Source organism: Balearica regulorum, chromosome 18 (genome assembly GCF_011004875.1).
Source record: "Balearica regulorum gibbericeps isolate bBalReg1 chromosome 18, bBalReg1.pri, whole genome shotgun sequence".
Lineage (NCBI taxonomy): Eukaryota > Metazoa > Chordata > Aves > Gruiformes > Gruidae > Balearica > Balearica regulorum.
The window spans coordinates 10,377,615-10,390,418 of NC_046201.1; the positions used below are offsets into that span (position 1 = coordinate 10,377,615).

A 12,804-nucleotide genomic window follows, 5' to 3' on the forward strand; every position below is an offset into this window, starting at 1 on the left:
CTGGCATTTCTGCAGCACATTCCAAAATGCTGATATCAACATTCCTTCCTAGAGAGCTTGATACTGGATTGGTGACTGAAATGAAGAAGGTAGGTGGCGTGTAGAAGCAGCGTTGTTAAACAGCTGGCAACATCTGTGTTTCAGCTATTATCACACAACATTTACTAACTACGGCCAAAATATTGAGCAATTTTTAAACTTGTAGCACTTTCCACATTCATTTTATTTCCTCCGATCTGTTTTCAGCAAAAAATGGTAGTCACAAGAAGAGACAGTAGCAAATACATTTAAGTACCACCAATCATTTAATATTTCTTTTGTATCAAGATTAGGCTTCCAACAGTTCAGAATGCCTTCTATTTTGAAGCATCTAGCTCAGTAGTAGGAATAGAAATGCATAGAACAGAAAATCTTGGTAGCTTCTTCCAAGCTTATCCACATTGTAAGTCATAAAACTCTCAAATCACTTTGAGTAGGTCTTAATTATATTAAACATAAACTTATATTAAATATAAACTTATGCTAATGATAATCCAAAATCATCACCTGTTAAGATTCCTTATTAGTTGTAATTTGTTTCCCTGATGTTTTCTTATCCTGCACAGCTAGTCAGCAAATAACAACAACACAGCAGCATGAAGATGCATACTTTATAAACACCAAAAGGCAAAACAACAAATTAAGAATTCTGAAGAGATCTCTATAAAAATACTAAATTCATTTAAATAATTTAATTTTCTGGTTTACTGCTAGTGATTTACAAACAACTAGATCTGTCTGGATTGAAAAGAAAGACTAATCCAAAATTTACCTCAGTACATTATTCTACACGAATTTGAGACAGAAGATAGGAAGCTCCATGGGATAAAAGAATGGTAGGTTAATTTCTCACTCATGCATATGTGGACTCAGTTAATTTCAGTCAACATAAGTACATACATAACTCATCCTATCTACTCCCTAGAATGCCCCATACAATGTGGTATCTGTCCAAGCCTGGAATACCTGAACTTTGCAAATCATCAGTAAGATCTAGGTTTTGGTTTGGGGTTTTTTTTTTTTCCATTTTAGATATGTAAACAGCCTCACTGACTCACAATATAGGAGAGTGAAATCCATGGAATCATTCATATAAATTAAATGGCACTTGGGTTTGTGTCTACCTGAAGTAAAACAAAAAGAACTGGATCCTGAGTTCATTCATCTCAGAACTGGCATCACTCCAATTACTTCATGGGATAATTTATGATGCGCCTACACTCTTTCAAAATCTAGGGAGTCGGATGATCAAAAAGAGAACAACGGATTTTGCGCTCATACTTCCTCAGAATAATCTGTTCATGAAACAGACACTGACGCTCAGTGCTGGATATGAAATTTTTTTTTTGATGTATGAGAAACTGACCTTTCCAAACACCGTTAATTTGTATACATGATTGAGTTTTGTGTATTCAATGGATGTTCACAGTTCTGTTTCTGAAATACCCATATGTATCAGATATTGCATTTCAAAGCTTCACACTCCATAAACTTATATACAAAGACTTACAGGAAATACACTCTGTAAAACAAACAAACAAAATCCAAACCCAACAAACTGTTAAAGGGAAACTAGGATAAATTCAAATAAACTCATTTAAAAAGGCACACTGTGTTGCTAAATACAGTAATAATAAAAGCAAGGATAAAGGCCAGGAAAGCCACTTGCAGAACTTAATTTCTTAAATGGTAAGAAAAGGCATTTCTGCTGCATTGCTGTGGGTCAAAAGAAATACACCAGCACTTAACCATGTCTTGTCACAGTACACCTGATTAATCCACAGAATCTTAACACACAAACCAAAAAATCCTTCCTTCTAGTTGATACAACAAATGGACTTTGCAAACTGAAAGACTATCCAAATTAAAACCTGTGTGGTTATAAGGCTGTAGAGTTTACATCCCTGCTCTCACAACACTTTCTAATAAGCACAGAGAATTATAATGTTAAGTTGAATCCTACCTGAAAACCTCCACTCTCAGCAGCCAGTTCCTCCTAGTACTACACTAACCCACAGTTCAGTCCCAATTCAGAGGAAAGAATCAATCTTCAGGTGAAATTACATGAGATCAGTGAGCCTGAAAGGTCTCACTCTTCCTGCCTGATCTTAGCCACATGGCACCATTCCTCAGATCAGCTAAGCACATTTGTGAAACTCTTCACTGCATATGAAGCTGCATAAAGGCAGATAGTAATCTGTGGGTTAGTGAGCTGAATGGGTTCACACAAGCTATCCAACAAAGGACAGGAAAAAAATTCAAGATAGAAGGTGAGACCTCTCCTATTTTGCATCAAAAAGCCAGTAGATTAGCTCTTAGTTTCTCATCAATATAATTTTTTGAAGAATGTGGGAAAGAAAAATCCTGAAAACACCTAAATACCAACCTTGCCCAACCCTGCTCACAATAGCTTGTGAAATCCGATAGGATCAAAGAATGGTGTAAAGGCTGTAGGCTTTCTACAGGTTGGAAGACAACTTTACAGCTATAAATAGTAACCAGCATGTTTAACACTCAGACACCTTTAAACAGCTTGTCTTTAAGGCAAACCAACAACTACATTGAAAACAAAAGAATTTTATTGACAATACTAAGTTAGACAAAATGGATTAACTTACTGAATCCAGAAAGCAGAGATAGGTTCCTGAGCTCTGAATTACTGCTTGATTTTTAGCAAATCCAACTGTTGGGGGAAAAAAAAAAAAAAAAAAGATAAAATTATGTGGTAGTTTTTACATTTGCAGTTTTTAAAATCTTACTACAATCAGGAATAGATGAAAGGAAATACGATAATCAGTGGCATGTAAAGTATGCAATTTTTCCATATTTAAAACCAGCAAATTTGTAAATATTTAAATAATATGCCTATTTTAGTCTCCTTCTCTGAGTGTTTATGAGTTGTTGTGTTAGAACTCTGCTACCAAGTAGAAATAGATTATTTTTGCTAGCCCTCCACAGAAACATAATATGTCATATGTATCTTGAAGAGTCCAGCTACCTAGGTCTCACATCCAGTATACCTCAGATCATAGAGTCAGAGAATGGTTTGGGTTGGAAGGGACCTTTAAAGGTCATCTAGTCCAACCCACCTGCAATGAGCAGATGCTGGACATATATAGCCAAGCAGACAATTGGCTATATATGCATGTTCATCTCTTAAGTTAGAACAAATAGTAACAAATCACAAAAAGGTAAAGAAAGAACCAGAGATTGCTAGGCAACTTTTCTTCCCATAGCAGGGCAGGTCCTCAGAAGGACTCAAAAAAAAATTCTGTTCCATTATGCTTGTTAAATATGAAGTATGCAAATACCAAAACTCCATGTGCCGTTTATGTAATGGCACGTGTAATGCAGAGGGGAGCCAAAGCAGAAGAATATATGTACAAGGAGCACAAACCTGGCTTATTTATACCATAACATGTTATACCATCTATGGAAGACCACACTGAAATATAAATTCAGTCAAATGACAATGTGTCATCTAGTGTCTTTTAGTTTCTGAACCCTTGACACTTGTTGAATCTGTTACCAAGCCATTTCAGGAAGCTGAACCAAAGGAAAACTTTTTTGTCAGCTTAATTTTCTAGAGCAGATGACAGCACTCAAGAGTCAAACAAATGGCAGAGTCAGAAAAAAAGGGGGAAGCAGGAATACACAGCCAAGGGTAAGGATGGGACTGCAGCAACCACCAGTAAGATGAACTCAGCTTACCATTGAAATACACCTACAAGGTAGGAGTGACAATTTTTGTATGTAGACAAGGTCTACCTAAGAACATTCTGGTCTTTGAATTCTTCTCCTGAGCAGCATCATAAGACCACGCTATATCCAGTGTTACTCTGAAAAAACACTGTATGAATTCCACTTGGTCACATATGTAACATTTATGCTTTGTTTAAAGTATTTATGGAACCAAGTTAGGGAATCCAGCAAAAGATTGCCCCAACAGAGAAACCAAATGATGTGAGGATATGCAATACTGTGGGGTTTTTATTCTTTAATAGGAAAACTGGAAACATAATGCCAGAAAATCTCACCATGAAGTGAAGCAGGGTAATTTTAAATAATATTATCCTTCAAGTTCCTGATTTTGCATTTGAAAAAAGCTGACTTCTGTAATTCTCTATTGCTTTTATGTGATATAGGTTTAAGTTTGCTCAGAAAACAAATTTAACTGGGCTTAAATGTTCACTTAGGTTTAACGCACATGCTCCTTGGCTATTTTACCGAGTTGTCCAAGTACAGAAAAAGACTTATGACTGCATTTCTTACTGCCTCAAAGAAACATTATGTCACCTACCAATAGAACACTACTAATAAAGACTCTTCCTTATAATTGTGTCATTCTTTTCTTACTTTTTTGAGTATTTTAATCCTCACCTTAACTCCTCTTCATCATGGATTTCTTGGACTTCTTATCTTACAGTATATTTACTTTTTATACACATATGAATATCTAATCTCACATATACAGTTACTCATTCTCCTTCCTACTGGCAGTAAAAAAGCAGCTGGCAAAGTCAGTAACGACCACAACAGCAGAGCTGAATCCTGGCATGAGCAGTTTTAGTGGGAAACAACTGATGCAAGTTAGCAGGTCTCGACATGCCAAACAAGCAAAACCCTAATACTGTGGAGATCCCTACTAAAGCAAGAGGTAACACAGGACAGAACGGCATTTACCCAACATCAATAAAATCAATACTCTCATACATCATTATCAGCTGTAAAGCAGCCTGTACTTACACTTCAATGCTGTTGTTAGTATACCCCAATATTTCAACAACCGTCAGTAGAAAATAATGAAGTACTAGGAATCAATAACATAGGAAAAAAAGTAAAGGAGACTCAAAGGCAACTACAAGATGACAATTACATTACTCTATGAACTTTCTGAAATATTTCAGATCTTGTTTTCAAATAAAACTTTAAATACAATCATGAAATATTTAGCATTTCTTATGAGAAGGAGCTGGAAAATATTTCTGTCTAAGACTAAGACAGAAACCATCCTGAAGTTTTTCATATACCAGTCAGGGAGAGAAAATACACGTATTTTAAAAATTATTAGTAAGCGAGATATAACTCCCCATAGATATTAAAAATTGTTTCACCACAACGAAACCTATCTTTGGCATGAGTAAAAAATTTTCTTTAATATTACTCTACTGAACAAAATCAAATGTTCGTGCCAGGTCTCTGAGTTTTGTAAGGCCTGCTTACTTGGTGAAAAGAGCCTGTTACCATGGTTACAGCCATAAAAACTTAAGCCTCAGTGAGATATTAACATTCCTCACTCTTGGAAAGAAAAAGGTTTCCTTTTTTTAGGCAAGTGACCCTTTCTTTTTTTTCTGGGTTCCCCCCCTTTCTTTTACATGTTAGAAAAGAATCAGAAATAAATCCTAATCTTGTGTAAATAGTTGAAGATGTGAAGCCTGACTAGTACATTGTTTCTGTACTAAAGCATCTTCTTTTAAAGGAAAGACTCCTTACAGTTGTAACTAGTCCTTAACATAATAAAAGTAAATCACTGAAAGCAAACAAATACTATGTATTTCAAGTAACCTGCTCCTAAAATGTAACAACCATGAAGAAAAAATGTCCTCATTTTAATGGTGACCTGAGAGTGACTTCCACATGAATAAGCATGGTTTTGCTTTTGGTTTTTTGTGGGTTGTTGGTTTTTGTTTTTTTTTTTTTAAGAGAACTATGCATTTCATACTATTATTTAAAACAATGCTCACAGCTGCATCCCCCATCTCCAATTTATTACAGATTTGTTCAGATTTTCAGCTATCCCAACAATGGCAAATGCACATTAAAACAAAAATTAATCTGACCTATCTCTAATGGCACAAAATACTCCTTGTAGTTCACAACTCGAACTTAGATTTAGTTTCGGTTTCCTAAAGTGCAAAGGTGAACTGACTTCAGAATTTTAACATAAGTTATTGTCAAAACATTGCACCTGTGCGTTCTTGCAAACTAAAACCTAGTTTACACACGATTAAGACAACACTCTATTATGAACAAGACTTTATATGTAGAAAATATTTTATACAAATGGAAAATATACGATATAACAAGACAGTATTAACAAAAACATTACTGACCAACTTTCCTAAGTACCATAATTAACAACTTCTGGTGTTACTCTTTGAGTTGAGAAATCACAACCTACTTAGCTTCTAGATCATCAACTACTAAGAGAAGTAAAATTTGAAAGAAGACTGATCACCTAAGAGTTGAGGGGGGTCAGGGGGAAAGGAAGATAGATAAATTTCTAGGAACACAAGCAATTCTTGATATTGCTCAACTCCAGCTTTATCAGTTGCCCAAAAGAGAAAAATTCCCTCTTATCTGTCTTTTGTCATCACCAGCTCAATAATGCTAATGTTACAAGTTGCACTGTCAAAACAACAACAGCTCATGCTAGAGATATTAAAATACTAAAAATATTTATAGTAACAGTTACACTGCATTACTTCAGTATTGCTAGGTCTGACAACTGTTTAAAAAACAGCTTTAAAGCAGTCTAAAGTCAAAAGAAATGACAGTAAATAAAGCCAGGGGCATATACCAAGTTGCAGATTAATTCGGTGCACAAACTCCCATTTATTTGCATGTTTCAACAAGGGGATGAAAATTAAGACTTCTGAAACAGAACTGGGCTTTTTCGTAAGACCATTTTGAGGAAACTGTGATAAGCCTAGGATTCTTTCCAGTTACAAAAAAAAGTTAAAAACCAGAAACTGACCAGATTTTGTGTTACAGTCTTTCCAACATGTGTCTTTTAAGTGAGATACCTTGAAAGACACAAATTTGGAATCAGCTTTATACCAATTCCTACCCATCTGCTCATTGTCACAAAATCCAGAATGATAGAAACATTAGTTATACAGCTGCCATACAAAATATGAGCACACCGTTCTGCTTGCTTTGTCCTGTTCTCCTTCACAACACAGACATGATCTTCCAACTTCAATACCCTTCAACACCACTTTCTCCAAAAAGCAATATACTTTTATGTCCTGTGGGCAAATGTAATTCCTATTAGCATGTAAATCTATAGGGAATCACACCATACACCTATCTGGTAGCTCACTAAACAGATCGGTTTAGACCCTTGTGTAAATACTTACAAGTTTAGTGAGAGTTTTTGGTTCACATCAAAACTTTTTGGAAACCTGTGTTTTGATCTGATCATCAAAGAGATATCAAAAAAGTATTTTGTCCTATTTCAGGGTCTCTTCTACAAGACTGAAAGATATGCATTTACTTTTTAAATCATTATGTAAGAAATTTTGGATTTTTCTTGAAACCCATCTCCTGAACATAAATCAGATATCAGAAAGCCACAGTAAAATTGCAAGCATTAACAACATTGTGTATGTTACAATTAAACAAAATTCTTTTGCAGAGTAGAGCACAAATGTTAAGCCAAATTCTTCTTTCCTGGACGTCTAAACAAATTCTACAGAGCCAAACCCAACAGGGCCAAATTCTAAACTGGAGTAAGTTTTTGAACAGAGCTCTGGATAACAATGTGGGTTTTTTTCTGTTGCAATGCAAGTGGCTACAAAGACACTTCTCAAACTGAAAAGCAGAAGATGCCTCTGGTAACAACCTAAGTCTCAAAAAATCACTATTAAGCTACGTACCGCCTCGAGGTTGAGATGAACCATTACTACCAATGATTACTGGCACACCAGCATCTTCCAACTTGATCTTCCATTTTTCAATTATTTCAGCTGAACAGTCCTAGAGAAATGATTAGATAGATGTTAATATTTTAACTTGTACGGTGAACCAAACACAGTCCGAACCAAAAATTCCTATTAGAGACAGTATTTACTTGGACAGTATTTTAAATAAGGTCTGAAACATACCTTACTGGCATCATTAAAAACTGACAGCTCCATGGTTTCTTTAAAATCTTGTTTCCAAACTGACTTCAAGCATTCATCTAACCAGCATTCACTGTTGTGAACAGGCACAATGACAGACTACAAAAAACCAAACAAAAATCCAAATATATGTCAGTAATCATTATTTTTCTTTACTTACATCAAAAGGGGAAGTGCCAGATCCTTCCGTAACTTTCACCAAAAAAATGCATCCTAAAAATATAAAAGTCAGCAAAGATCCTTTACTTTCATTATAAATATATGATTTGCTTTCTTCTCTATCAAACTTTTTTTTTTTTTTTTCACTTTTTGAGTTCTACAAGATGGCTTTGGTAGATCCCCAAGGAAACAAGAGAGACTACTGAACCAAAAATGCTAACAAAACATCTGTAACACCACATTAACCTGTTTCTAGTATTCCTATTTCTTACAACGCTCTTTACTTCGGTCTTCCTTTAATATATCTTACTCATCAATTTTTCTTTAAGCTTACAACTTAATGGCAGAGGCTTATGTATGCAGCCTGTAACCTTGGGCTCTAGCCAAGTTTTTAAAAATTATTCTATCTAAAACTGCACAGTAGAAGATGACATATAACATAGTTCCATAGCCTACCACTTCAATTGCAGGCTTTCCTATTACAGCCTCTATTATTTCAGCCACACACACACAAAGCATGAAAACTTATCTGAAACTTATCTAAAATTGGTTAGAAACCAGAAATCTGGGATTTCTCTGTTCAATTACTCACCACTGTTCTAATTAACTTGTACCTGTTAAAATCACTTATACATGGGGAACTTAAGGCAAAGAGCCTAAGTAACATGTAGAAGTCTCGTGGGACATTTTAAGAAGTTCCTAGAAACAGAACTTAAACTCCTTATTGTGTGGTGTAACCATAAACACACAGGTTGAAGAAACAGAAGATTAGTTCCTATTGTGAGCATGTGAGAATCTTAAGAAACAAAATACTAGAAGAATACTGAATTATTCAAGATTTGGTAACATGTGAGTACATGTACATTGTATGAATACAGGCAAATGGACACAATACTATGTAGATATATTTTGTGGACAGTGAGAAGTATATTTTTGGGTTTTAGAGTATGATGTATGTACACACAGGTATTACAGACTACGATGTATGCTACAATAACTAACAAATAAGAAACTTAACAACATTTCACAGCAAAATAAAAAACCCTTATATTCGTCTAAAATGAATGAAAATCCTGATTTTTGGCAGGACGCTGTAACAAGTGAAAGGGGTATTTAAAAGAAGGTAAAAGGAAAGTTATCTAAAATTTTAAGCAAAGCAGGTCTTTCACCTCTGTTTTGGAGAGATAAATAAGTAAAATAAGAAGAAATAAAAAAATTAAAATGTGAAATTGATTACCAAAAAATTACAAGATACAGACAAAAAAATATTTTTTCAGAACTATGTCTGAGATTAGTACTAGGAGATCTAAAAAATAAGAAGAAATCTAAGATTCCAATCCAATAAATTCAATTTACTCAGGATTGTAATATCCTTTATGTCTAGATGGCAATTAAAATATGACCCTATATATTCATATGGATGAATCTAACGGATTCATGAAGAAAGAAAAGGGTTCTCTAGTTCTTCCAATGACAATATAAACTAGCTGCAGTTTTGCAAATCCATGATTTTCCAAATTTTTTTCTAATTAACTCAGTAAAAATTTGATTATGCCATCACAAATTAGCTTTATATTGGCTTGAAAACTGGAAAACTGGAATTTCTTTGCTTTTTTCCATAATGCACCTCTGTTTTAAGTCAGGACAGCAGTGCAAAATGTCAAGATTACGTTAGAACCTCTCTGTTTAGTTTGAACTGAAAATAGAAAAAGCAGTACTTTAACAGCAGCATATATAAAACAATCCATAAATACCTGATGGCACCAAGGTAGTCTGAACTCAACATAACAACTCATAATATATTAGCATGTTTCTAAATACATTACTATGAACAAGTTCTTCTTCCACAGAACTATCACAACAATGGTGAGCTAGATGCCTGCCAAAATAAGGTACAGAGCCGAATTCCTGATGACGCTTCTGTGTAAACCTGAAAAACTAACAAATCCATACAAATAACTGTACACAGCAATACGATTAAAAGTACTGCTAGCACTGTATAGTAAAGATTCCTTAGGTTCTACCATTCTTACTCAGTTTACTGTTTTTCTGCATTTACTTTTTTTTTTTTTAAAGACAAAAAGAAATTAAAAATACTGCAGAGCTAAACTGTCATTTCTTCCTAGTTCATTTCTACAGTTGTGGCCTGGCTTAAAAGTTACAGGTGGCATTTGTCCTGAACTGGGCATTCATAAATTGGCCTTTATCATCATGTGACTGTATCAGAACACTTCAGCCCCTTGGTTCATTTAAATGGGGAAAAACATGAACCAGGGCACTATTTCACTTACAGATTCATAGTAAAAAAAACCAGCTGGTAGTAACCTCAAGAGACCCTGTCTATCTCTTCTGTCCCCAAATAAGATCAAATACAGCTGTATCATTGCTGACAAACCATAATCCCCAGGGACAGAATCACCAACCTTGCTGAGGCAACCTCTAAAAGGAAGCATAAGGGAGACCTGGAATAGTTTTCCCACTGTCTGAAGTCCTTTTGCTGCAGTTTATGCCAACTACTACTTCCTGATCCCAGCACATATTATTATTCTAGGTCTTTTTGAAGACCGTTACCATAATAGTGAGTACAGAAACATGCATAATGCTCTTTGAAAGTAATTTTGAGTCAACACAGCGACATAAATTGTAAAGAGCTAATGTATTTTTATCATTACAAGATCAACTGACAACAGAGTCAGAATTATCATTTCATTAGCTGAGACTGATTTATAGCAGAATCCAACAGAGGAACATTTTCATGGCCTATGAGCCAAGTACAACAGTTAAAATACAGAACTATGATCAGATCTGGATTTGAGCATTGTGACACTGCCTGGTTTTCACTGAACTTCACGCATTCTAGAGTAAGACCTGAGGCAATTTAGGGATTTTTAGTAATGTAGTTTTGCCATCACTAAGCTGAAGATAATGATTCTTGGCTTCGCTGCAAAATGAATTTTGATGTATGGCAAAAATGACAATGTGAAATGGCTAACAGGTTGTTCAATGCCCTTTCTTCTACAAATGTATTAACCAAAGAAACTCCCCTTGTCTCTTAGCTAGACTACTGAAAAGCAATACATCAATCACAAGATGGGAGAGAAGTCGAGGCACATGAGGGGTATTTTTTAAAAAGTGACAGAAACTGTGCAACTGAATGTTTTGCATCAAAAAACATCTCATTTCTGGTATTACTGCCATCATCCTCTACTGAGAATATATACGATAAACAACTCCAAAGTAAAAACTTAATTTCAGTTTCCACAGATTTCAGTTCAAGCAGACTCCTACCTGCCTCCATATCTGAATGTAGAAAATAAAGTCATTTTAACACTGCTGAAGATTTTATAGAAGTCAGAAACTGTTACTTTTAAATGAAGTTTTCATATGAGTCACTCTTCCAAACCATTTAGAAACTCATGGCTGCTGGCAGAAACATACTAGTTTTGTCAAATCTTATACATGAGACACTTTAAATAAACCCAGGAAGATTTTCAGGCCACAAACTTTGACCCGCCTTTTGGATCTGAGACTCTGTGAAGTTGTTCATCGTTTTTACTTGCCCACTGATCTGTATGCTTTTGCTTTCCAGATGTTTGCCTCACTAAATCTAAACTGTCGTCAAATCGTATCAGTGGTATGTGTATAAATTTGTAACAGAAAAACTAACTTAAAAAAACCCAAACATTGCTATGGGGAGTAACAAAAGAATCAAGTATTGTAAGAAAGTTTTAAAACTATCTTTTCATGCTCCACATAACCCAACACGCCGGGCCTGGCACGCTGTAAGGCCAACCAGCACAAAACGCAGGCCAAAGCCGCTGCAAACCCCGCTGCTCTCCTGCGCCGAGCAACTGCAGCACCTCCAGAGCCTCCGAGGCGGGCACCCGGGAGAGAACTCGGCCCGAGCCCACAGCCGCTCCGGACTGTGCTCCTTCCCCAGCTCCGCCGCCCTGCCCGCCCGAGCCTCAGCCCGCACTCGGCCGCCTGACACGTACCACCTGGACAGCGCGGCCTCGCCCCGCCGGCGGCCGGGGGGGCAGAGGGTGGCGGGCTGTGGCGGGGCTCCCGCCGGCTCTCCCCGCCTCCGCCATGGCCGCCTCCGCCCCTCGGGGCGGGGCGGGGGGGGGGCGCGCTCACCGGCGGGGTGTCCCGTAACGCCCTGGAGGAGCCAGGGATCGCGGCGGCGGCTGCCTCACTCGTACAGCCACGGCGTTCCGCCGGCCCCCCCCGCGTTTCTCTTCGGGAACTGCTCCCCCGCGGGGCGCCGCGAACAGCCCGGCCGCCTCCCCCCGCCGCCTCGTCCCCTCAGGCCTCGTCCCCTCAGCGCCCCCCCGCCCCGCGCGGGGAAACCCCCAGCGGGAGGAACGACGATAGATGAGGCGGCTGCGGAAGGGCCGGAAGCGCCGCGCGCCGCTGCGTGACACTCTAGGACGGCGGCGAGCAGCGAGGCGCTGAGGAGAGGGCGGGCGGGCAAGGCCGTGGGCCGGGAGGCTCTTCGCTTTTGGGCCGGAGGGTCTTGTCGTTTGTTCAAGAAGCTTGCCTCTGCCGGAGGCTGCCGTGTGTCGTTTTTAAAGTTTTGAAACGTTTCTCCTCGCTGGGGGTGCGGAATCTCCCCCAGCCTGGCTCGGGGGGCGGTGGTCAGACCGCGGCAGGGCTGAAGGCCCAGTCTGTGGAGGCACTAATTTCTTAAATAAATGGT

At 37.7% G+C, this 12,804-nt stretch overlaps 1 protein-coding gene across 9 annotated transcripts in view; it reads right to left on the reverse strand.

Annotated features, from left to right (window-relative positions):
• The window catches only part of QTGAL (queuosine-tRNA galactosyltransferase), a 133,453-nt gene extending 121,077 nt beyond the window's left edge, over positions 1–12,376 (reverse strand). For 6 of the 9 annotated variants that reach the window (XR_012838274.1, XR_012838275.1, XM_075770717.1 and 3 more), the window contains exons 1-4: positions 12,101–12,376; positions 7,929–8,045; positions 7,701–7,800; positions 2,658–2,722 (exon numbers count right to left, since the gene is read on the reverse strand). Coding sequence is in view for 5 of the 9 variants with exons in the window: in XM_075770717.1 (XP_075626832.1) it covers positions 2,658–2,722; positions 7,701–7,800; positions 7,929–8,045; positions 12,101–12,196 (378 nt within the window). In the remaining 4 variants the exon portion in view is untranslated. Of the gene's footprint in view, positions 1–2,657; positions 2,723–7,700; positions 7,801–7,928; positions 8,046–9,931 lie in introns of those variants that run through there. The other 3 variants (XM_075770722.1, XM_075770719.1, XM_075770718.1) reach the window with 2 other exon arrangements.
• Between the last annotated feature and the right edge of the window lie 428 nt (positions 12,377–12,804).